The sequence below is a fragment of the Sceloporus occidentalis genome, unplaced genomic scaffold, assembly GCF_023333645.1.
Source record: "Sceloporus occidentalis isolate IW3139 unplaced genomic scaffold, rSceOcc1.0.p SCAF_3, whole genome shotgun sequence".
NCBI lineage: Eukaryota > Metazoa > Chordata > Lepidosauria > Squamata > Phrynosomatidae > Sceloporus > Sceloporus occidentalis.
In genome coordinates, this window is record NW_028316983.1 from 241,518,405 (window position 1) to 241,545,440 (window position 27,036).

The following is a 27,036-nucleotide window of genomic DNA, read 5'->3' on the forward strand; positions in this document are numbered from 1 at the left end:
TAGATGGTTCCAAAATAGGGTTCGGGGGGGGAGGCAGTTGAATAAGCTCCCTCACTACCCTGAAAAGCTCTGCTAGACGCGACTCCGCGGACGCAATACGTGCAGCATAGAACGAATTCTTAGCTGCACCTATTGCCACTCCATAGGCCTTCAAAAGAGAGTCTAGGAGTGCCTTGTTGGCTAAGTCCTGATGTCTTCGCCAGTCGCGCTCTAGTCGTCGCAGAACCCGCTTCCTCTCCCTGAGGTCTTCTGTATACCAGGGCTGTTTTTTGGAAGCAGGCCTGAGAGGACGCTTGGGAGCGATACTGTGTATAGCCCTGGAGAGCTCAGTATCCCAGATGTTAGTCAAGGCATCAACAGAATCGCCATCAGTTCCAACCATATACCCCCTAGGGCTTCTTGGAACCTTTTGGGTTCCATCAGCCTTTGAGGGTGGACCATCCTAATAGGTCCGCCACCCCCGGGAGGGATTTGAGTAGATGCCTTGAATTTAGCCTCGACCAGGAAATGGTCCGTCCATGACAAGGCGGAGATATTAGTTACCTCCACCCACGGAGACTCCATGTCCGTACAAAAGATGACATCAAGCGTATTACCGGCAGAATGCGTAGGCCCTGAAACCAATTGGGACAGGCCCATGGCAGTCATAGTAGCCATGAACTCCCGAGCCGCGCCAGTTGGACCATGGCCAGCCTCGAAGGGGATGTTGAGGTCCCCCAGGACAAGAAGCCTAGGGGACTTCAACACCAGCTCCGAGACTAGCTGCGTCAGCTCGGTCAGGGAGTCTGTTAGCACACGGGGTGGCCGGTAGAAAAACAGAATCCCTAAATTGTCCCTGGCCTTCAGGGTCAGGTAAATACACTCGATAAAGTCCAGTTGTCAGACATGGTTCCTGGTTAAGGAAAGGGTGTTCTTATGGATCAAGGCAACACCACCACCCCCACCCAACCTGGTCTGGTCCTTAACTGAGTACCCAGCAGGAAGGGCCTGTGCCCACACAGCTTCACTCTCAGGCCCAAGCCAGGTCTCAGTAATGCAAGCCAGGTCACAACTCTTATCATCTATAAGATCATATATAATGTGGGTCTTGTTCCTAACAGACCTGGCATTGCACAAGAGCAGAGACAGGGTTTGTGGTACAGTTGGACTGACCCTCAGATCTCTTTGGTTAGGAGAGTGGATGGAAGGGGAGATAGATATTACGCATCGATGTCGCCTTCCCTTCTGATATGATTCCACTCTCCTACCGCTATATCTCCCCCTGCCCCACACTACTCCAATAGGAGCCCTGCTTAACCCAGCATCACCTCCAGTCACCACATCAAGCTGAAGGCCCCCCCATGTCCATATAATCCCTTCCCAACAAAGCAAAAATACCACAGCAGAGGATGACTACCGCACAAGTCATTCCTCTGCTGCGGACACAGCTAATAAGATCCCACCCCTCTTGGCCCTCCTGCGATAATGCGCAGTTGCGCTGTTGCAGCAATGGACTCCGTTGGCAGCAACCTTGGGTTAATGTGCAGCTGCGCAGAGATGGAAAAGCCCAAGGAGCCGCTCTGGCAGCAGCAGCAACAACAAACAGTCCCTTGGGGCCTTGGAGGGGGGTGGGACGAAGGAGGTTCACGAGGGACTGGCTTTATGGCATGTCTCTGTCACTGACATGCCTCTCCCTGCCTTCCCCCAGGTGTTCCTCGGTTTCCCTCAGTCCTGGATGCAGCGCTGGGTGGATTCCATTGGCAGCAACCTTGGGTTAATGCGCAGCTGCGCAGAGATGGAAAAGCCCAAGGAGCAGCAACAACAAACAGTCCCTTGGGGCCTTGGAGGGGGTGATTGATTTGTTAGCACCTAGCCTGCCTAGCACAAAATTGTTGGCTCCTCATTGACATGAAAGCATATTGAGATCAAACAGGAAGGGTAAAAAGCAAGCATGGTGGCATACCGGCTTTCCTGGAGGCCCTCTTTCACCTGGATTTCCTGGTAAACCCTGCAGGCAAGACAGAGACAAAAGGAAGTGTAAGGCTGCTTCATTTCTACCATGTTGTTGCAATAAGAGGTCTTCGGATGTGACAAACAGGGATTCTCAACCCCAATGACAACATTGTAAACTTGTGTTCAGGGTGCATGAACTGCATTAGAAGTTCCATTAGCAACATTCAATATTCCACTTGGGATAGAAGGAGGATGTGGTTCCTCTAGAAAATACTGTGATATAATTGTTAATCAGTGCCAGCTTTAGGAAATATCACATGCCCATTCTTGTCAAAGATCCTCTTGGTTATGGCACCATCTTTATGGAATTCCTGGCCTCTGTAATAAATAATAATAATAATAATAATAATAATTATTATTATTATTATTATTATATCCCGCCTCTCTACAAAAGCAATCGGGGCAGCTAGATTTGCTAAACATTTTTGGTGATGAAGTTTCACCAGTTACTTCAGATACATCTCTTCCTTCAGGCCATCAGGTCCTTTGACATGAGGGAGGGGGGCGGACCACTGAGGCTTCTGCCACACTGCAAAATTAATACAGTTTGTCAATGCTTTAACTGCTATGGATCAATGCTATGGAATCTTGGGGTGTGAAGTTTGTTGCGGCACCAGAGCTCTATGACAGAGAAGGCTAAATTTCTCACAAAACTACAAATCCCAGAATGCCATAGCTTTGAGACATGGCAATTAAAGCAGTGTTAAACTGTATTAATTCTGCTGTGTAGATGCAGCCTGGGTCTTCTCTTTGTTGTAATAGCTTGGGTATATATTATTTTGCTATGGACTGGATTGGATTTTGTGTGCTCAATTTTTTTAAAAAAAATACTGATTTATTTTTAATTTTATATTTGAACTGCTTTGTTTATATATATTTTATGAAGATTGGTATACAAATTTAATAACAATCCTCAAAGAATCTCCATTGGCTTCTATTGAGTTGCCTAGCATATTTGAAGACAGTACAGTGAATGTTTTAAAGTCCTAAATAATTGTGGTTCATGTTCCTTTGAAGAGGTAACAGCCAGAAAGCAGATCTTGGGGTGATATATAGTTGGTCAACAAGACATTTGCGACTTCTAAAGGTTTAACAATAGCACAAATACCACCTGTTCCAATGATGAAAGCTTGCAGGTGAAGGAACCAGATATAAACCTTTGCATATGAAAGATCTTAGTTCTGGTACTCGAAATATAGAATCATAGAATCATAGAGTTGAAAAAGACCACAAGGGCCATCCAGTCCAATCCCCTACCATGCAGGAAATCACAATGAAAGCATCCCCAACAGATGGCCATCCAGCCTCTGCTTAAAGGTCTTTAAGGTCCTTAGAGGTCCTTAGAGGTCTTTAAGCAGAGGCTGGATGGCCATCTGTTGGGGGTGCTTTGATTTGGATTTCCTGCATGGGGTTGGACTGGATGGCCCTGTGGTCTCTTTCCAACTCTACGATTCTATGATTCTATGATTTTATGAAAGACCTCCAAGGAATGAGACTCCACCAAACTGCAAAGGAGTGTTTTCCACTGTCTAACAGCCCTTACTATCAGAAGATTCCTCCTAATGTTGACGTGCAATCTCTTTTCCTTTAGCTTGCATCCATTTATTTTCAGGCTGAGCATGTGCACAGATGGACATTGCTGTTTAATTTGAATTGTGCAGAAGATCCTTTTCTGAACTGTCATTTTTATCTGGCTTGACTTGATGGATCTTGAATTTATAGTAACAACAAACACGCATAGAAGGAAAACATGAAGTAGTCTTCAAGTCTGTCCATCTCAGCCTTAGAAAAGAAGGTCTTGTTTTGGCTTTCCTCCTTAATGCTAAAGCATTATAAAGTGCTAAAGTCCAACCTGCAAGCATTACTTCTGTTACCCTCCCCACCTATCAGTTCTGCATTTTTCTTTCTCCTACTTGCTGACTCCTTCAGTGGTCTCCTTTTGAAAGCTGGCTGAGCCCAGTTGGATTGGAATAGGAAGGGGAAACAAGAAGAAATTCATTTATTATTTCCTTTTATGTGTTTGTATGCTCCTACTGTTCCCTGCCCCCATCAACAGAAAAGGAAAAATAATATAGGCTCACTGGAGAATAGTATCCAGAAAGATGTGGGGGAAATGAGGTGTGCATGAAAAAGATTCCCTTGAAATTGGTCCTTTGGGAAAAACAAACCGGCAGTGGCTCAGTAGCATGAGGCAGCCCCAGAATTATAAGCAGCAATGATTTTAAAAAAGGGAGAAGGTTGGACTTTGAGGAGCGCAGTATTGGCAGCCACACTTACCAAAGCCCCTCAGGGAATACAAGTACTGTTCAGACTTTTGCCTGAGCTTGTGGGCAATAAAAACTGATGACATGACAGTGCTCATATGTCTTTCTTCATAACTTTCTGCACTGAGTATGAAGATTTCAAGAGGAATTTATAACTGCAGGCTCATTTACACCGGCCAGATCAGGCCAGGCTGCTCTTGGAGCATTCTTGCCCCAGAGCTTCCCATGATTTCCCCTGTTACCTCCATATAAATACTAAAATAAAATAAAATCATAAATTCATTATGATGAGCTTTTCTGAACATTACGTAACCAAATGTCCAGCAGGAAAATGAATAATAGTGCATATTCCTCCCATACCTATATATAACATGTTATTTTATACAAATCGTTTGGTAAGAAGGGGAAAAAGGAAAATGATTTTGTTTTGTGTTTTTCAACAGGGCACCTGATTGTAGCTGAAATCTATGTGGCCCTCCTTGGCCTCAAGGCTAAATTTCAGCTGATGTACATTCTAATGCAAGTGACAGTTTCAACAATTAATTTTCTAATATGTGAAACACAAGGGTAAACAGAATTACAGTGCGCCCTTGCCTTATGCAGGGGGTCCATCCCCCCCCTCGTAAGGCAAATAGTGTGTATGCTCGAGCCCCATTGAAAATAATGGGGCTTGTGCATGTTGCGCAGAGTGGTGCATGCGATGCATGCGTCATTGTTATTTCTGTTGTGTGGCTTTTAGCATAAGCTGAAAGCCATGTAAGAAGCGCCCGCGTATGATGCGAGCACATTGTACTACTATTATTATTATTTTGAGGTAAGATCAACCCCCTGAGCAAATTCTTGACCCACAGTGCTTTGCATCTGGTGAGGTTACCACACACCATTTCTTTCACTTACATCTTGTCCCGATTGTCCAGGTGGGCCTTGCATGCCTGGCAAACCACGGGGGCCCTGGTCAAAGAAGGAAATAGGTTAAGAAGTTCTATTGACTGTATTACACATTTTCATCACAACTTTGATATTTTCACTAATTTATGCCATACACTGTGCCTTCATTGCACCTCATTTGAACAGACCCTTCAGTCTCTGTTCTTTATTCTGCCTGATGGGGTAGAATTCCTATGAAGCTAATATTGTCCCATATTTCTCATAAGCACTCTGACAAAGTTGGGATGAAAATTAATTTATTGATTCATCCCAAGGAGAATATACTCATTGGCTCAGTTGTTGACTGCTGTGTCATTTAGTGGGCCTACTCTAGATGAGATCAATTGGATTCAAGTCACAGAGCTGTAAAATAATGGCACCTTGGCCATTATCTTGGGAAAAACCTGACTCCCTATGTCGCTGCCTTGAGTCCCTATGTTGGGGAAAAGGTGGGATATAAGAAAATAATAATAATAATAATAATAATAATAATAATAATAATAATAATAATCAACAGCTTTATGGACTCTCACTCCCACAATTAATTTTGTAGAATCAGAAATCTTATGTAATGTGAGCAGAGAGGTGCTTGTGTATAGGTTGAGTTTCAGTTATGAAAAATGCTTTGGACCAAAAGTTTGGGTTTTGGAATATTTGGATATCAGAATTCCTGATAAGGGAGACTCAACCTGGACCTAGTTGTGATAGGTCTTTATTTTTTCATTATTTTAAAAAAAAAATAATTAAAAAAAATCAGTTGAATATGATTTAAGTCTGTTCTGTAACTTTATTATCCTGAGGAAAAGTTGCCTTCATGTGTATGATATCTTTTTTTAATGTGATATCCTGCTTATAATAAAGATTTTCCTGTCAGAACTCCTCTTTCCATCTGTCCTTTAAGTGCCTATCACTTAGTTTATATTTGTAAGTTTTCATTTCTAATTGAGAAGCCTCTGAGTAGTCAGAGATTGGTTAATCTACCCAATAGATAACTTCTGCCCCCGTTGCTGAATTTTGCGGAGCCCCTGAAAAATGAAACAGTGGTGGCAACTACAGAAGAGATTTTAAAGAAATCTCTCAAGGATAGGAGGCAGGGGAGAATAACCACTAACACAGCTAATGAAGAAAATCCATTACTGCATCAAACTTGAGATCTAGCATTAAAAAGGTAGCATTAAAAAGAATTGACAGTATTTGAATTGAATTCAATGGATTGCCCCTATTTGAGAGCAAAAGAAAACAAATTTGTTACATCATCCTTCTGACAGAATTTCAGATATTTAAAGATGGCTATCTTATTTTCTCCTTGTCATCACTTTCCCAGGTGAAACACACTGACTCCTCTAACTTTTCCTCATAGGACTTGGACCCTAGGTATATCACTATCTTTGACAGCATCCCCTGATCATTTTCCAGTTGCCTACAATGTGGGTGATGTGGTAACCAGACGCATAGCTGAGCCACACAGTCACTAGGATCATGTATCTAGCCCCTTCAGCTGTTCAAAGACATGGATGAAAGTACTTATTTTAAAACCATCCCTGTGCACAGAAAACAAGGATGTCAATATGAATAAAAGGCCAGAATTCATATTTCTGGCATGACAGCTTTCTCTGTACAATAAGATTTTATAAGATGAATGAATGAATGAATAAAAAAAGAGACAAAGAGGCCATCTCAAGCCTTCAGCAAGATGTGGTTTTAAGAATAACAATCCTTTTCTGGCCAAAATCTTGGAAAAGATGGCAACTTAATTAGGAATGCTTTGGAAGGAAACAGACTGTCTACACCATTTTCACTTTTGCGTCAGCCATGGATTTGGTACTTAAATGGTTTATTCACCTTGAAAGATGACCTTTGTCAGGGAATAGACAGGTTACTGTGTCCATGTCCACAGAAGTCAATACTATTGATCATGATATATTACTGAATCGATTCTGTGGGTTGGATGCTGGAGACAAGGAGATTTGGTGACTCTATCTGCAGGGTCAGTTTCAGAAAATGGCACTGGGAATTTATTTACTAAATGGTGTGATATCTTACTGTTGGGATAATAGTGAATGGGATTTAGACCAAACTGTCTTCAAATGGAGATAACCCACTAGCTCTAATTCTCTTTATCATTTGAATGAGATGAAGCTGTGCAAATACTAAATCAGTATCTGCAGGCAGTAATGGGCTGGGACAAGAGACAATAAACGGAGGGTGAATCTGACAAGATAGAGATCCATAAAGTAGATGGTTGGATGACTGTGAATAGTAAGAACACATTGACTAGTATCAATATAAACCAAGATTTGTCAGCATATGTACAAACCCTAATATTTTGAACCACTTCCATTAGCAACCTATCCCTCTCCTGTGGATTCAATGTAACACGACTATTCGTTTTACTTCCTTGGAATAATGTACTTAGCCACAATTATTGTATGCAATCTCATATTGGTTCCTTCCACAATAGTCTTCTGCAGCATGACAAGATGGTATTATTTTGAAATGGAGAAAATCTTCATACATGAACAAATTGATGAAGTCAATATGTTTGCACTACTTTCACAATTTAATTCTCCCATAAGCTTCAAAAAAGTACATCTGATAAAACTTATATTTCACCAACACCATTAGCAAATAGACTGTTTTAAAAGAAAAAAGGGTTTTAGTGAGCTTTTATCATTTTTAATCATTTTTATGCTTTTATCATTTGCTTATAAATGCATATTTTAAGTTGGTTTAATTCTATAGACAGTCCAATGTTATTTTCAAGGCAACTTTCTGTATATTTTAGGTATATTGTATTTCTTTTTATCTTTAAACTCTCTTTGAGTCTCAGATCTGAGGAATAAAGTAATGAAATGAAATGCAAAACAATACAGGCAACAAAGCATCTAATGAGCTATTGTAAAACCTTCTTTCCTTCTCATTTTCCTACCACTAGCTGCATATAAATAGAAAGACATACTGTACCGTAGGCCCTTTATCTCCAGGTGGTCCAACAGGTCCCTGAAAAACCATAAATTAAAAGGTAAATTTTGTTTTACACTGACTATGGCTGAAAGAATGGATACTGGAAGTACAGCTGGGAATACAAGACAAAATGCATTTTACAACATTGAACAAACTTAAATATGTTTTCTTATGGATATTGCTTGCTACAGAAAACATTAGCTCTCCGGCAGCTCTCCCTAAACCACTAATATTTCTTTCCTCCTCCACACAAAACATCATATCAACTGGCCCAGAGAACCCCCATGAGACTGGACGGGGGGGGGGGGGGTAGCTAGTGTTATAATGCACGTGATGTGGCAATTCTTGGTCAGTTCATCACATCTTAATTTTTGGTTCCCACACTACATCCCAATACTACTTCATATGGTCATCTACTGACCTTGACTTTAGGCAACAGCCTTCCTCTTGCCTGAGGTTCTGAATTAAAAAGTGGCAAGTGGGACTATAAAGGTTCCATGGGCCCAATATTATGCAGTCCATAGGGGGTTGCAAGAAAAATATAGCCTCCACAACTCAACATCTTCTTACACTTAACTTATCTAAAGGAGGAGACTCTATTGCTGAAATTGTTTCCCTCATTTTCACATAATGTACTGGAAGTACTTGGTAATCAGCTTTTCCTGCATACATTAAAATGGTTAAGTTGACATAAGGAAGACATCAAGGGTCCACTGATACTCATACATCACAGGTTAGTGGCCAGTACTTACAGGTGGTCCAGCAAGTCCAATGCCTGGCACGCCTCTGTCTCCTGGCTGTCCTGGAACACCTGGAGAACCTCTATCTCCCTGATAAGGTGAATAGGAGAGAATAAAAAACCTAAGCATCTCTAATGTTATGCATCTATGTGAAAGATCTATGTGAAAGACCTAATGCCCAGGCCACTCCATTGTGACTTGTGTGACAGCTCCAACTTCTCTTTGTGCTTTATTTCAAATATGTATTGTTGAAAAAAAAATCATTACCTCCTTTAGAGATATGCTTATATAAACAGTAGCATGTGTATTTCATTTGCAAGTCATTATAGAAGTCATTCAAGGGAAGTGCTGGTAAGAAAAGGCAAACAAGTCTCTGAAAGAAAAGACTTGCGTTAAGAGCCGATACATTTTCAGCATAAATAAACACCAATATAGGCCTGGTACATATCTTTTGGAATGTCTGGGCTGGCGGTGGCCTATTTCCCTCTGGAGGGAAGCCGCAACTGTCAAACCGCGTGGCTTCCCTCCAGAGTAAAAAGAACCCGGTGTTTCCGATTTCTTTTTAAGGTGACATAAACACTGTGTGGCACCGTGCAGATGCTGTGCGGTGCTTACATCACAATGGCAGTGCCTGTGTACACGGGATGCCGCCATTAGTACACCACCACTCCATACTAGGGTTAGGGACCGTGCAGTTGGTGTGTGGTCCCTAACCCTAGTACTGCCGCCACCACACCCCTTTCGACCCATCTGTCTTGGGCCATAGTTTCCTCAGAACCATTGCAACTGAGCCTTGAGTTCATCAATACTAAACTGGTGAACTAGTTCCCCCTTTCCCCAAAGTGGCACCCAAAAGCAAGAGAGAGTGCTGTGTTGTGAACTTGTGAAATTATTTTCTGCATTAGGGATCCCATTTACTCAACCTATGAGAAAGCACAGCCACTTGTAACAGCCCTCTCTGCTGTCTTTTCACCAGATGTTGAGGAATTTCCTGTTTAAAGATGCCTTATGCCTTAACTGGCTAGGGTAGAGGAGCGTGAAATTAAGTGTTCTATATTTAATATGTATTTCATGTGTTTTAATGTTAATGCCTTAAAAGTACTACTTTAATTCAGTGGATGGTTTAATGCTTTCCTAATTTTTGACTTCATGTTGTTTTAGCTGTTTCGTTTTAAACTTCTACTGAAATCTACTTTTGGTTCCATTTGGGAGAATGGTGCGATAAAAAGTTTAAAATAAAATAAATAAATAAATAAATGCGCACAATTATTTTTACAATAGTATAGTGCCCCAACAGTATTTGAGTCATTATGTGCAACTAGAGTGGTGTCGGCAAGCACCAGGATATTGTGCAAGCAGCCCAGAGTATCCCGCCCCCAACATTCCCCATTACCCAGGGCATTCCAGAGTGATGCTGGGGGGGGCTGTTCACGTGTGTGTCCCACCATGCTGCCCACTGCCACCACCATAAGCTACTCCCTTTGAGGTCAGAACATGGTGCCCAGCATTAATCACATGACTGGGACCTTGGTTTGAACTCAGAGGGAGCATTTTGTATTGCCACTGCCACCGATGGGCAGCACAGCAAGAAGCATTGTAAACAGTTGCCTGGTGTTGCTTTGGAGGGCTCTGGACTTTATGGGAAAATCTGGAGCAAAAAGTGGCTTTAAGAAACGTTTTAAAGGGAGCTATACCATGAGTTTGGTGCTGAACAGGCTGTGTGTCATCTGGATAGTTTGCACCAGAACTGGGATTTGGCTCTGCATCATCCAGACTCATTGCCAGGAGGATGGGGGAGAAGCCATGTTATTTGGGTTATGCAGACATGGCTCTAGTGTGTTACCATGGCTAGTGACTGGGTGACAAGTGGACACTTTATCAAACCACTGTAAAATTATCAGTGACACACACTCAAGGCTGTTTCATGCTCTTTTAAAAAAGCACCTGCTATGGCTACATATCAAATAGAAAATATTCTGTGTTTTTTTTAAGGAGTGGGATTTAAATTATACTATTCTGCTGTATTTCAACTAAATTTGGTTTCAGCTCTAAAATAGAATTACTCAGATGTTCATTCTATTTGAGGGGGGGGGGGAAATAGTAAAGTAAGCCCTAAATCCCAAATGAAAGCTTGAAAAGGTTTAAAAAGTAAGTGTGTGTGTGTGTGTGTGTGTGTGTGTGTGAGAGAGAGAGAGAGAGAGAGAGAGAGAGAGAGAGTTCTTGTCTCAGTTTCGAGGATAGCAATCAGAATATAAGACTATCAATGCTTACCTTGGGTCCATAGGGTCCAGATAATCCTGGTGGTCCTCTTTCACCCTAGGAAGAGACAGATTTCTTAAATAAATTTATATTTTTCTACTAATTTGAGAAAACACAATAAATTACAAACAATGTGTTGCTGGTCTTCAGCAAAGGAAAACTGTATTTTCTACCATTTTCCGTTCCTATTAGGGATAGCTAAACCATCCCTTATATCCCAAGGAAGTTTATCTATGGGACTACAGTGTAAGGACTATGGGAACTTCTGGGTGAGGACTATGGTAGGCCAACATCTCTGCTTCATACTCAGAGGCAGAGAAAACTAAGCAGCAGAATAGCTGGTTGATTAGCAATAAATTTGCCAGGACAACTCTCTCTCGACAAGGAAGAGAGAGTAAGATTGCCCTTATGTGCTCAGGATTGCTACTCCATGCAAGGAAACACTGAGTTTGCAGTGGCTTGGAGTGGGTTTTGAGTAATAAGTGGAGCCCTGGTGTCACAGCGGTTAAATGCTGGTACTGCAGTCTGTCACAAACCACAAGGTTGTGAGTTCCATAAGGATGCCAGGGTCAAGACAGCCTGGCATCCTTCTGTAGGTTGCTAAAATGAGTACCTCTACGTAGGGAGTGCTTAGTTCATTGATACATGGTACAGAAATGTACTTGCTATCTTGCTATTGCTACTAAGGAGCCAAGGGAGACCCACCAAACTCAGGCTGCTTATGTGTTCCCAAAAAGGACAACAGACCTGGGAAATCCATACTTTCTTAAATCACCTTTGATGACTTAATTTCCAAATAAAGAGAGTTCTTCCAACTGTCAGTGAAGACAAAGTTCTAGTGAGTTGCCTTCTTTTGTAGATAAGATTGAAAGGGGGGGGGGGGGAGTCTTATTACAAGATTCTTGATAGAAAAAAAATCTTAACATGGCCTAAAAAGATTTATATCAGGTTGAGGGTTCAGCAGTTTTAAAAGATTTTAGATTTCTTATTTTTCCTTTGAAGGTGCCTTGAGAATACTGAATATAATTCAGCAAAGAAGGCAGTTCTTTGTGGGAACATGGGCAGCTGAGTTCATTATTTATTTGTTTATTTATGAACAATAAAAACATAAAATAAAACATATGCCATAACATAAGCATATAATATACCTAACTAACAAGTAGATTGTTGACTTTAAAAGGAAGTAGTATTGACTGAACACAGGGTAGCCAGCTTATTTCTGCATACAAAATGCAATTTTGTGTGTAGAAAATGTTGTTTTCTGTGCAAAACCATAATTTTTGTTGTTTTTGTTGTTGTTTCCACAAACTAAGTCTCAAAAAAGAACCAGCATGTTGTGGTGATCCTATGGTCACTTTGAAATCGGCTGTATATCCTGTGCAGAACAGAATATGCAGTGAATAATATTTTTTCTAATATTTTATACAGAACAACAAAATGTCAATTTTGAATAGAATAAACCTCAAACTGTGAAGAATCTTATCAGACTGAAATTTTTCACATCTGGGCTTTTTGTTACTTGAGGACCACATTCATCAACTGTCTTCAGAATATCTGTGAATATTCTTCCCAATCCTATTTGTGAGGCACCTATTTTAAAGGATTTAAAAAATATCTCCTGTTCAAAGAGACAAGGTATAGAGTAAGAGGATGATACATTATGAAATAATAAAAAAAAATTAAATGAAATTGGCATATTAGCTGAGACCTAAGAACTGCCTTGCTATGCACTGAGTTTGGGAATGAGACTCACCCTTTCTCCATCTCGACCCTTGCCAGTCACTCCAGGTTCTCCGACAGGTCCTGTCTCACCTCTAGGCCCAGGGATTCCTGGTTTCCCTTCCTTTCCAGGATCTCCCTGAAAAAGATATGAAAATCACTGGCATTAATCAGGAGAATTGAGAAACAATATATATGAGAGGTATTTTTTCTATCCAGCTGCCTTTTATTAGATCAGATTATTTCTCTATTTAGCCCTGGGGTGTTTACTCTAACTGGCAATGGTTATTTGGAATATTTGATCTACTTTCATGCCACTTGCAACTTTTAAGTGGAGCCTCAGCAAATGTACCTCGAGTCTTCTAGATGTAAAGCATATGTTGTGTCATTAATCTGTGACCTCTCCATAAAAGAACATTAACATTCTAATGAATGTATAATAACTAATCACCAACAGATAGGTAGATTCAATCTAAGTGACGTAATGGACCTCCCATACAGTACATAGTTGTGCTGACCCATCAACACAGCAACAGCAAGAAACTACAAAACTCATTTTGTACCTTTTCTCCTTTTAGCCCATCATTTCCTGGTCGGCCAGGATCACCAGGTATACCCTATAAAGATAACAAAAATGAACTATTAAAGTTTTTCTGTAGAACGTGATGGTACAAAATGAGGTTCATTAAAATGCATGAAAACATGGGTTCACAACTTCCATGTTTGCTTTTTAAAAAAATTCAGATAACAATTCTAGGAACTGGGAGTTCTAATAATGCAGTCTGCTTACAGAAAAGAAGATACATCACTACGAAATTGTGAAGAGAAATTTAAGGGATTCTGTTCCAAAGAAAACAATTCAATAAATTTTGAGGAAAGTTAGAAATTCAGTAAGTCAAAGCGTTTCCAAATAGGTTTATGGTCATAGAATCATAGAATCATTGAATCATAGAGTTGGAAGAGACAGCAAGGGCCATCCAGTCCAACCCCCTGCCATGCAGGAACTCTCAGTCAAAGCATCCCCAACAGATGGCCATCCAGCCTCTGCTTAAAGGTCTTTCAGGTCCTTATAGTCCTCCGAGGGAGTGTGTTCCAGTGTCGAACAACCCTTACTGTCAGGAAGTTCCTCCTAATATTGAGGTGGAATCTCTTTTCCTGCAGTTTGTACCCATTGCTCTGGCTCCTAGTCTCTGGAGCAGCAGAAAACAAGCTTGCTCCCTCCTCAATAAGACATCCCTTCAAATACTTAAACAGGGCTGTCACATAACCTCTTAATCTTCTCTTCTCCAGGCTAAACATCCCCAGCTCCCTCAGTCATTCCTCATAGGGCATGGTTTCCAGACCCTTCACCCTTTTAGTCGCCCTCCTTTGGACACGCTCCAATTTCAACATGCTAAGGTATCAACATGGTAAGGCAATAGCATGCTTACTACTGTTTGGCTGGTGATAATGATATCCACAATGTATGTACAAGTTGGCAGATGGCACACCCTTACATGTGACAATTCTGGGCCATCAGCAAAATTAAAACTGCCCTTGACTGCTTTCAGACAAGGCTTTGACTGTGAAATCACACTGTCTCACTCAAAGAAATTTATGAAGGATGTAGATAATATTTTATGAGGGATCTAGATGACACCAGCTATTGAATTTCTAACCCTCCCATGCTTTCCCACTATAGATGTGAATCTTTGTATAGCTCATTCTTTCATGTAAGAATGAAGAACTGCAAGTCTTTCTCTCTCTGCTTGAAATGTTCACAAGACATTATGTGTAATATTCAATGTGTGTATACACATACACACACACACTTATTACATTAGGAGATTGGGTTGGAAAAACTCAGAATTTTGCACAGCAAACACTGATTTTTGCTCAATGACATTTACACAAAAACCCAAAATGTGAAATTTCATGGTGGTTGGCCATCTTTTTTTTTTTAAAAAAAAAAAGGGGGGGAGGTTTCAATGTATTAAGGTGTCATTCTTATCAAGGATATGGACATTTGTGATTATTTTTTTTATTTCTATTCTCTTTCTATTCTATTTCCCATTGCTTCTTCCCTCCTTTTTCACACCAGGAATACAATTCCAATGAGCGAGGAAAAGATGTAATGACCTCACAGGACATTTCAATCATTTGTGTTATGACTCCTCCATTTACAAGCACTTTTTGTACCCCATAAATAACCACTTTCTCAGGCTATTATCAACATACCACATTTCCAGGAAGGCCTCGTGGGCCAGGAGGGCCTGCAGGTCCAGGAGCACCCTATTGAAACAAAGCAAACCCTTGTGTTGAATGAAAGTGTTGCACAGCTGAACCAAGACACCATTCTAGAACCAAATGTATCCATTCACAGGACACAACGTGTGCACCGGTTTGCAATGCCTTCCCATGTATTTTGGCACTGCATATACTACTCTTTTTCTGAAAATCTGAATTAGTGTTGCTGTTTACATCAGAAAGAAATGGCAGCAACAAAATTCCAGCCACTAATAATTACTTGGAAGTTAAAAACACTGAACTCTGAGCACTTACTTCAAACTAAAGAAGGTAGTAAAGTTCTGTTTCCTGCAATGCATTTAAGGTAACGTATTGTTTTACTCAAACTTGAAAAATGTAATGAATTTCAGAAAGACCTTTTACAGAGATGTACATCATGTACAGAAGGTTAGCACTGCAGTATGAAGAAAACTTGATGGGATTGCATTATGTTGCAATGAGCATGTGGGTTGGTCCTTAATATAAAATGTTTATACTTAATCCTACATTATTTTCTGTGGACCATTTACACACCTTTTACTCACTTTCACACCGCCCTTCCCACATGTGCAGGGCCAAAGCCCCAATCTGAGTATGGTCTGTCTTCACTTGAGAAGGCTAGTTCCACCACTGTTTCCATGCCATCCCTCCCTTAAATTATTTTTCGAAAAACTTACCACCAATGCTGGGTGGTTGTTTACATGCATGTCCCACTATGCTGCCTGGTACTGCTGGTGTACTTACTCCCCCTGAGATCACAGCAAGGCACCCAGCCATGTGCACTATGCTGGGCACCTTGTTTTCAACCTCAGAGGGAGTGACTTGCACCAGTCATGGTGGTGCCAGGGGTACAGTGGGACATGCATGTAGACAGCCACCTGGCATTACTCCAGGGTGCAGAGGTAATGGGGGGATTCAGGGCAGCTTGGGGGTCAGAATATTCTAAGAGTAGGCTAGAGTATTCTGGGCAGCATAGATCTGCCCAAATGTTCAGGAATAAATCAACATTTAAAAGAAATTAATTGTGCGAAAATTAATACAAGAAATACAGTAAATGTAATTTGGATAGCAGCCATTGTGTGCAGCTATGCATATCTGCTCAAAAGTTATTAATGGGCAGACTTCTCTGCAGTGTAGCATATATCCAATAAAACCAATCATTACACCTAACTGGAGTAAACCCGTTGAATTTGTAGCAATTGGTAAGTCAATATAAATGTACGTTTTATATCTTAGTGTGTCTACTTTAGTTAGGACTAACAACTGGATTTAGACTATACTTTCACTCACACTACTGAAAATGTTAATTTCTTTTTGTCAAGTGTTCCAATGTAGGAACAAATATGGGGGGAGCTGTTTCCCTGCATCCAAATTAACATGGCTTCTTTATTTAAATGATTTATTAGTCTTTGAATGGCATATGTACACAAAAACCTGATGACCTTTACTGAAATAAATAGGAGCTGTGCCCAGCACTTTTATGCCTCTACAGGATTCAAGTCCAAGAATGTCCCCGTTGGTGGGCCCATCGATTTCTTCAAAGAGGCCTTCTTCTGTATTGATTGTCTGACATCTGAATTTCATCTGGGTGCATGTTCCAAATGTCTCTTTCAGGGCAATTTGACTCCAAATCTCTGGGTGACTCAAAAAAAGCACAAAGCCCAGGGTCGCATGTGGAACAGTGCTTCTTACACTGTTGGGAAAAACAGTTCTTAAAGCAGACAGCAATTACTCACAGCCTCTCCTGGGACTCCAGGTGGTCCTATGGCTCCTTCTTGTCCTTTCAGACCCTTAAAAAACAGAGAAGAAACAGAGCTTCAGTCTGATGGGAGGATGAACCAAACAGAGAGATTCAGACTTCTAGGAAAAGAAACGTCTGCTCCCAAAGCAGGTGCCAGCTGCTGAAGCTATTCAGCACTTTAATGGCTACAGCAGGGCGGGGGAGTCCAATTCCTACTAATTCTGTTCACTAAGAAATAATAAAACCTCTTCATCATGCTGAGATGCACAAGACAGATGATTAAGGCCTCCTCATCAGAGCATTAATTCAGCCCTAATAATACCTCTCTGCAGGGTCCAGTTCTGACACAGAGAAGAAGCAGAATTTTCAAGAACATCAGTGCATTTTGTTCACTCATCTGCAGCAGCAAACCAAACTGAAATACAAACTTGTTTCAGCCTCTCAGGTCAAGATCATTAGCTCCAGGAAGTCTTGGGGAACACTGCTTTTTTTTGGGGGGGGGATGACTATCTCTCTGTGTCCCTTCCTCAATCTTCCATAGGGAGTTCTGGGTGGTACAGAAACCATTTAATCCTCCCCAGTAGTTATCCCAATGAATACAGTGGGCCATTTTTATCTCCTGAGGTTTGGTTATAGGACCCCTGTGGATACCGAAATCCATGGATACTCAAGTCCCATTAAATGCAATGGATGGTAAAATGGTGTCCCTTATATAAAATGGCAAAATCAAGATTTGCTTTTTGGAATGTATATATATTTTTGAATATTTTCAAGCCATGGGTGGAGATGTGGATACGGAGGACCAACTGTACTGTTCCTTCCATGCAGGGGTGTGTGGAGAGTGATCCTGACTTCTGTTTTCCTGCTGCTTTTATGAGTTGAAACAGTGTTCTTTGATAGAATGGCTGGGAGGAAGCTGAGGGATGAAGTTTTAGCCTTCCACACATCCATTCCAGTGAATGTGATGAAAACTGCTGAAGGGAAGTGAGAGGAGAACAAATTCCATGTTTGGGATCAAGAAAAAAAGAAATCCAGAATAAAAGCATTAATATTCTAATGCCTCTATACATATGGTGCAAGTATACTTGGAAAGTTGTGTATAACTCTTATCACTACATATTTTATAGAGCTGGAAAATGTTGAGAAAGCAGCTTCAAAAATGATCAAAGGGTTGGAACAAAGCTTGAGGAAAGGTTACAACACTTGGGACATCTTACTTGCTTACTTGCTGTTCACCGCTATGATCTTTGGAATAGCGGTATATAAATAAAACAAATTATTATTATTATTATTATTATTATTATTATTATTATCATCATCATCTTTAGTTTTTAAAAGGTATAACCAAGCTGTATTTAATGAAATGCTTTCCTCTCCTCTCTCAGTGGTAGAAACCAGCATCATCTAATCTAACAGTCAGGATGATAAAATCATTTACAGTATGTCTATGTTCTCAGTCTATGAAAGCCTATGTTACCAACTTCTCCCTCTTTCAATTAGTCTCGAAGTACTACAAAATCCTTTGGCATACTGATATTGCAGACTAATATGGATATGTGTCTGACTTCTACTATCACCTGGAGGTTTGAAGGGATGGAATTAGCTATTTTCAGAGGAAAAAGAAATTGTGGCTGGGTAGGGGAAAATGGGAGAAATAATGGATGTGAAGAGCACTTTGGGCATAAAAATGGCCTAGGAGGTTGTGTGTAGCCCATGAATTGCATTTTTCCAACCCTCCATTTATGTCTTACTTATGAGCTTTTTATAGGCATGTGGTGGGCTATTGTGTGAAGGGAATGTTTGAATAGATAGGCTGTTGGTCTAATCAAGGCATCTGACTCATATGTTCTTAAGACTAATCAAAATACAACTATGTTCAAATTATTGCTGTCAGGTGTGATCTGTCCCTGGCTCTGAAATTTCAGACTCTGTGCCTCATGAGGTCTTCTTGGGATGTCACAGCAGCCAGACACTGGTGATGTCACAAGCATGATGATATCATTAAGCATGACTTATTAAGGATCAATCATAGCCACACAAAGTAGTCATTCAAATAAAAAACAACAAGTCTAACAAAGGCACACACAATTTTCAAGAGAGTGCTCTCACCCTTACATTCTACCTTGTCCCGAGGATTGGAGAACGGGACACAGGCCCTGAGGCTTGTGAACACCCATTCAGTTAGGTTTGGTAAAGTCAGATGTGTAACATGATATCACTGTATTTATCATAATTATGCACATTCTATTCCACACAACTCTGCATAGCCCCCAGCTATTTCCCTGATTTTCCTCCATACAGCATTGGAAAAGAGGGCAATATATCAACTGCTTCAGTTTCAGCTGTATTTACTTACCTGCTGCCCTGCAAATCCAGGTGGTCCCTGTTTGCCTGGAATTCCTGATCCTCCCTATGAAAAGAGATGGAGAGACAATTATAAACTAAATGTTCTATGTGATATGTGGTTTAAACCTACAGCAAAATAGAGTATTATGAAGTTGTTGTTAACCATGAAATCAGCTTTGACTTACAAGTTCCTGTGGATGCAATATCTCTAATAACACTGCACATCCATAGCTATGCTTACATCTTGCAAACTCAAGACAACTGTGGCTTCCTTGACTGAAGACTAACAATGACACAGGAAAGATGACAGATCAACAACATTCATCACTAGAGAGATATCATTTTAGGAATCTCTCTACAAAGCCTCACCTCATCCCTTCTTCTGTTCAGATGATTGCTAAGTGTTCCTATCTCTAATATGTATAAGCGTCTATAACTGCACCAGACATTACCCTCTCATTCTGTAATCCCCAACACTTATAGCAAGCAAAGAAAGAAGTTTCTGATCATATGCTTACGGGTTCACCTCTTTCTCCTCGGTCACCTTTTTCACCTTTTGGCCCTTGTTCACCCTGTGGGGAAAAAGGATATAACAATTGGACCCATAGTAGTAATGTGTGAACATTGTATGGGATTAAACTGGGATGTGTAACTCTCAGGGTGTAGTACAGGGCAACATAGTGGCACAGAGGTCCTTGGAAAGCTACAAATTCACTACATCCCAATTTTTCCTTAATGCCTTCTCAGATGTGTGGCAGAGTAATTTAATCATACTTTAGGTCTCCTTGGACCATCTGATGCTTAGAAGAAGGATTTCTTCCAATTGGAAGTTACCAAGATGTTTATTTCTGGCTCACCTCCTGTTGCAATAAAAAGGCTTTTCCTGGGCCTAAAATGTAAACTTCATGCAACTCACTGGCCACACCCTTAACTGTTGAATGTGGCAGATGTAATAAATACTTGTATGCAATCCACCTTCTGCAACAGAATATAATAATCAGACCTGACCTGTCATTGAGCAGCATGTGCTAGGAGGCAATGTAGTAACCACTGCTTTTCCACTATCCCAATTTGCCAGAGACAATCCTGAACTGGTCTGTCATCCAATTTTTTTTCAGCTGCTTTTCAAATGTCCTGGTTTCTCTCTCTTTTTCCACTTTTCTCCTTTGTGTCCAGTTACGTTAATTGCTGCAAATTGAGTTCAAAGTTTAATAGTACTTTGCTCTCAATTAACTCAACAGAGGGAAAGGAGAGGAGGGTACAGAACTATGACCTACTCAGTAGACTCAGACAAAAGCAAATTGCTGTAGCCTCTTCTAGCTTGTGTGTCCTTCCTCATTAATAGCTCTTGCTATCTTGGCCACATTCTGATGTTGCTTGACCACATATGCCCCAGTTTTCATCTATGAAATGTTAGAGGTTATGCTAGTCAAGCTGGACATGGATGATGGGGTTTGTAATACCAGGTTCAGGAAAGCTGTAGCAAGGAGTACTAGAAAGGGCAAATTGTGGGAAAATTCATTAAGCAGGAATTTCTTAGGGGCCAGGTTCAGCATTCACAGTGGCAATGAGAAAGCTTACTCCCCTTTCACCACTTGGTTTGCCACTAACAGTGGAAATGGCTGTGTTGGTAATCTGGACACCACTTCGCATCATTACAGTATCCCAGGCCTATCATCATCCTGAGACATTGTGGGGCTATGGCGGAGAAAAGAAGACTAGGGACTGTCCCTATAAAATAAATCATTTTAGAATATTCAGATTAAAAGAAAGAGAGAGGAGAGAGAGCTGTATTGTGATGAATGTAACTGTCTAAACCAGCCCCATGAAAGACAGCAACTAGCATCACATGTGAAGAATCACTGCTGCCATCTGGTGATCCAGACATGGATGACAGGACTACATGAATGACTTTAATAATGGACTTCTTTCTTCAACTGGCTAGCACCAATTGCTCACTGGGGAAAATATTAATAAAGCTATTCCAAGCTTGCAATCCCTCCTTAACAACATTACAAAAAAGTACAATGTTACAGGTTAGTTACATTAACAACAAGGACAACCTTTAATGAGGATAAAGGCAAGTCAATGTCACCATGGAAACTGGGGATGCCAATTAATCTTGTGAAGCTTATTTGATGTTCCTTCAGCTGTTGGTACAGTTTGAACTGAATCTTCAGGTAGGTTGAAACCAACTGTGAAAAGTACACTGCCAATTTACTAAAAAAAGAAACTGAGGTGCCAGAAATATCTGGGCTTGTAAATCCAAGCAAAGAAAAAGCAGCTTTCCCTCTATAAACAGCACACAGATGAACCTTCAATAAATCTTACTCATCCTTCACAACTCGATGTGTTGGGTTCCATCAATAATCCTATGTCAATCAGGTAGTATGGAGTCAAATGGAGATACATTTAGGGGTGGGGTACTGACTCATTTTGTCATTCACTGCTAGGTCTAGGGAGAGAGGGCCCTGCGGCAGTCCAAACTGTTGTTGCTATTATTTGCTGTCATGTTGGTTTTGATTTATAGAAATGCTATCAATGAGAGACCTCCAAAAGACATACTCATTGACAGCCCTGCTAAGATCTTACATACTCAGGGCTTTTACTTCTTTGATTGAATCACTCTTCTGTAGAGTCATCTTTCCTATTTTTCTGCTAACTTCCACTTTTCCAAGCATTACCTTTTTTTCAGTGATGCATTGTTTTAACCATTTTGGCTCCTGGAGATAATTGAGATTTCATTTGCTTTTGGATCCATCTATCTTTTTGGCTAGTGAAGATATCTGTAGTAGTCATTCAGAAGTCATTGAAAAGATCCGAGCCCAGTTACTTGAACTAGAGAGCTTCCACTAGAATCCAAAGCCATAGTGCCTGTTGGCTACAATTTCAGTGGGACCAATAAATCCACTGTAGATTTTAGACTAAAGGAGTAATCCAAAGTGCTGAGCCTATTTAGGGCTAAGACTGAAAATTAGATTGATTTAACACACCACTGGTATTGAAATAAGTATTTCTGTCTGACCTCTAGGCTCTATTCTGTTTACCAGGGTAATCTCTACCATGGTAGTCTTAACATTTATACAAGACCAGACCAATCCAAAAACAATCCAGAGACCATGATATTGTGCACCCATGCATTTTAGTGACTAAACATCATACATGGTTCTTGCCAGTGTTACGTACCTTCAAGTTCACTGTGACTTATGTAACCCATAGATAGGTTTTTCTTAGCAAGATGTGTTCAGAGGTTTGTTATAGCCTTCCTCTTAGTCTGAAAGAGTTACCCAGGATCAGCCAGTGGTTTTCTATGGCCGATCAAGGATTTAAACCCTAGTATCCTGGAGTCCTAGTTCGACATTCAAACCACTATGCCATAATGGCTCTCCATACATTGTCAGATTTCCATTAATGTCAATTGGAGCTTCCATGCCAGTATAATTGGCAGCCATGGAGTTGCATTTTCTATCTCTTCTCTCCCCCCATCAGCAGCTATTTCTTGTGTTTTAAAAAAGACTAGTGTGATGACAATCCACATGTTTAATTGTGTCTGTAATTTTGTCCTATTGGTATGCCTTTAACCCAGGGAAGAAAACCTGTGACCTTCCAGATGCTGCTGGACTCCAGATTTCATCAGCTCTAGCCAGTATGGGCAGTGTTGAAGAATGTTGGGAGTCAAGGATTGCTTGATACCTAAGCTGGGTTTAATTTACCAGACTGACCACTGAGAGAGCAAATATTTAAACTTGGTACTTACAGGTATCCTAGGATGAGGCGTAACCAATGTGGTCTAGACAATAACAAATAAAAAAAGAAGGAAGATATGAGGAAATGTATACAATAACCCTTATATAATAATGGGAATAAATGGATATTAATTCACCATATTTGCTATCTACTAAATATATTATGCCCATCCACTTTATCTTCATTTAGTAAATATCCTTACTTTTCCTCTTTATGCTACTAGATAGATAGACAGATAGCTAAGATGGCAATTGGGTGTCTGGCAATTATCATAGCCTGTGATCAAAGATAGATTGTGTCCTGTGATCAAAGATAATTGCCAGACACTCAGTTCCTATGTTAGGGTTACACCTTTCATTTTGAAAATACTAGACAGACAGACAGACAGACAGACAGGTCCATGTATCTTCTATGCACATGACAATAAGAAATGAATACACTATATACCTTGAATCATATCCTGTGATCAACGATAACTGCCAGTCACCCAATTCCCATGTCAGCTTTGTCACAGGGAACAGGTTGGGGAAAGGCCTCAAATAATAGTAATAGTAATAATAGTAATAATAGTAATAATAATAATAATAATAAGGAGAGGGAAGAGGAGGGGGAGGAGGAGAATGAACATAGAAAAAGTGAAGTAAATTAAGCAGATCAAAACTCCACTTATAGTCCTATTTCACCATTATATCCCACTTCCTATACAAAATATCATTAGTAACAAAAACTAAACCAACAACCTTAATGTAAACAGGAAACATAAAAACCTAATGAAAATAAACAGTGTCAAAAACTGACGTTGATAACAGCAGGGAAGAAATATCATTAAAGGTCTGTAATCCTACACTCTCACAATCCCTTTATGAGGTTCTTAATAGAGAACTGGGGTTTTTTTTATTTGTTTTGCTTTTGGTTTTGTTTTGCAAAGGTTCCCAATACAAAGGAAAAATACTATCTGAAGTGACGGTTTTGATCACCTCTTGTTGAAGTGCGAACAAAATCCAGTTGTTTTTGCTATTTTCTCCTAACATTTGCAGGTTTCCACAGGGATGCATCTTTCAGATGGAAGCTTTTACAGCCAGACTACAAGGAAAACAAGGAGTAACTAGCCACCGGTAGGAAGAACTACAGTAAGTCCTCCACATTTGCTGGAGTTAGGGGAACAAGACCCCTATGAAAAGGGGAAAACCATAAATAAAGGGGGAAAAACATTTAATTTATTTAATTTTACCTGGGAGAACACCTCTCTAGGAATCTCTAGGTCCTCCAGCACAAGTCTGTGGTCAACATCACAGGACTGCACTGGAGGACCTACAAATGCCTAGAAAGGTATATCCTCCAGGTCCTCCAGCACAATCTCTAGTGGATGTTGACTCCAAAGTCAACATATTGGTGGGCCTAGAGATTCCTAGAAAGAACATATTAATCAAATCAGTGAATAATCAAATACACAAAAGTGAAAGCTGCAAATGTGGAGGGACAACTGTACTACTAATTCTAACTGTCCTTCAAATTATCCTGGCTCCATAGAGATATCAGCTGCTATTTGTGCCCCACTCTCAATAAAAAAGTGGAGAAAATTAAAGACACCAGTCAACAAGATAAATGCACTTTAGCCTTGCAAAACAATGGTTCTCCTTACCAAATGAATCACCACTACCATCACCATATCCAATTTGTACTAGATTTCAGTTACAGGTCACACCTTAGTACAAAATTGTAAATGATATGATACTTACTGTTCCCGGTAAGCCTGGTGGGCCAGGAGAGCCAGCATCACCCTAGAAAATGTTGTACAAGGAGTTTAAAGCTGAGAAATAGGTGCACATTATATCTTATGGAATCCAAGCAACAATTGATTGATTGAGCAAATGACCTCTCATTTTCTATCACAGCCTTCTAGGATTACATACAAGTAAAATCCATTGAATTGAAAATAAGTTAAGATTTAACTGATTAACAATAAAGTAACTGGACCATTTAACTAGTTAAAATAGGTTTAAAGGGTTAAATCAGTTTAAAACTACGCACATGTTCATTTTAAAATGAATGAATCAGGTTACAAAAGGCTTTAACAAAATGCCATTTGGTACCAGGATAAAGCTGATGTTGGTAGCAAGTTGGCCTCTGAGGACATACTCCAGCTGGAGCGCCACATCTGAGAAGACCCTAAACAAATATATCTGATAGGAGGTGCCATTCTGTGCAAAATTTAAATTGCTCACATTTTTCTTTGGATTTTTTTTAAGGCATACATTAAACATTCCCCCTTCCTTGTGGAACACATTGTACACTGGGAAATGGGTAGATTTCTAAGGCAAATTGTGTTCATTTTCATGTGGATTAGGTAAATCTGAGAAGGAAAACAAAATTTGATGGGGCAATTTTTTTTCCACCCATCACTATTTTGTGGACCCTGCATGTTATGGCTGGAATACTGTTAGTGGTATATACAAGTGAAAAGTCAACATATTCCTGCACCTATCTTTTTGTTATTGTTCATGTGTAGAATGTTATTAGATTATTATTATTATTAACCTTTATTTATAAAGCACTGTAAATTTACACAGCGCTGTACATACAATCTTTTTAATTGGACGGTTCCCTGCCCTAAGGCTTACAATCTAAAAAGACACTACACAAATGTTATTTTCTTCTTCTCTCCACAAAAACTAAAGTTCATCTGACTCACTGTTTTGCTGTGATAGCCCCCACAATGGCCATTCAGTAGTTTTGGAGAACCAATTGGCCTTGTCCCAACATCTAGATGCAGACTAATGACATCATCAGCTGAGACTGCCAAAAATCTCAGTTGATCCCAGAAGATGATGTCATTGATCTGTGTCTAACTATGGGACATAGCCATATACTTCTTTGTTTTCCCCTTCTTTCCACCAGCCACTTTCAACCTGGGAGCTGTAGTGGTTAAACAGTGAGTCCATGTGAGGTTAAGAGGAGAGATGTAGCATTGTTTCGCCTACAGAACATTTTACACGATGCTTTACCATACAGGATCTCAATCTATGAGTGTGTGTAAATAAGTGACCACACTATAGAATCCACTATTCTTTCAAATGTTGTCAAGACTCACCTTGTCACCTCTTTCTCCTTTGAAGCCAGGAAGGCCAGCTCTTCCTTTTTCACCCTGCAAGGTACAGAACAAACTTAGATGTTTGCATGACCATATCGGGCAGCACTCATGTGCACTGAATGTTTGTTGTCACACTATAAACATTTGATAGGAGGCAGTAAATCAACATGCAAGTGAAAGCATTTTTAAGGGCAGCACTGGCATAAAACTAAAAAAATCGGAACAATGAGCAAGCAATGACAAGCTTTAATACTTCCAAGCCAAATTTCAGTTGGAAAAGGACCAGCTTTATTCAACCTATTCTTTCACTGCTATTCTTTGAAGAGACACTGCTGTCCTTCCAGCTCTATCCAATCTAAGCCAACACTCCAAAATGCATACCTGATCTCCTTTTTCTCCTCTCAGCCCTGGCAAACCAGATGGGCCTGGAAGTCCAGCTTCACCCTAAGACAAGAAAAACAAGAGTGCAATGAGTTAAAAAATAATGTGTGCCTTCTCACAAATGTCAGCAGTCAACATTTCTTGCAAATACAATTTTCTGATTGAGGTTCTACAAAATGAGTATCTGGATGAGCTCTGTCCAGACATTCTGTTTGTGGTGTGGCAAGTGGTGGCTGTGTTTCCACTAAGGTAGTGAACCCACTCTAGGGTTTAGTCCCAACTGTACTTTTTGGGGAATAAGGTTCAGTGGGTTGGATAGCTCTTTCAAAGTCTGGACTTAAACCCATAGAAGGCTCACTAACCCATTGACATCCAAGTCTGCAACCTCTAATGGGTTACAGTAAGCAAGAGAAGAGTGGGAATGAGTATACTAACCCCATCCCCTCCTCATCCTTTCCCACTACCCTTTATACACAATGTACAATTTTCTGAGGAAGAGAGCCTCTTCTGTTCACCACATGATTTGGAAACCTGATTTTCTATGTGTCTTAGACAGCCTCCATGAGTAGAAGAGATTCATTTTCCTAAAGTCCCTCCTTC

General features: G+C 40.3%; 1 protein-coding gene across 1 annotated transcript in view; it reads right to left on the reverse strand.

Annotated features, from left to right (window-relative positions):
- Window positions 1-27,036, reverse strand: part of COL22A1 (collagen type XXII alpha 1 chain) — a 184,974-nt gene that overhangs the window by 36,033 nt on the left and 121,905 nt on the right. The window contains exons 28-42 of the mRNA XM_089518399.1: window positions 26,437-26,499; window positions 26,056-26,109; window positions 24,704-24,745; window positions 22,975-23,007; window positions 19,736-19,789; window positions 19,228-19,281; window positions 16,867-16,920; window positions 15,083-15,136; window positions 13,429-13,482; window positions 12,900-13,004; window positions 11,159-11,203; window positions 8,900-8,977; window positions 8,148-8,183; window positions 5,154-5,207; window positions 1,943-1,987 (exon numbers count right to left, since the gene is read on the reverse strand). Of these exons, the coding sequence (XP_089374525.1) occupies window positions 1,943-1,987; window positions 5,154-5,207; window positions 8,148-8,183; window positions 8,900-8,977; window positions 11,159-11,203; window positions 12,900-13,004; window positions 13,429-13,482; window positions 15,083-15,136; window positions 16,867-16,920; window positions 19,228-19,281; window positions 19,736-19,789; window positions 22,975-23,007; window positions 24,704-24,745; window positions 26,056-26,109; window positions 26,437-26,499 (825 nt within the window). The remainder of the gene's footprint in view (window positions 1-1,942; window positions 1,988-5,153; window positions 5,208-8,147; window positions 8,184-8,899; window positions 8,978-11,158; window positions 11,204-12,899; window positions 13,005-13,428; window positions 13,483-15,082; window positions 15,137-16,866; window positions 16,921-19,227; window positions 19,282-19,735; window positions 19,790-22,974; window positions 23,008-24,703; window positions 24,746-26,055; window positions 26,110-26,436; window positions 26,500-27,036) is intronic.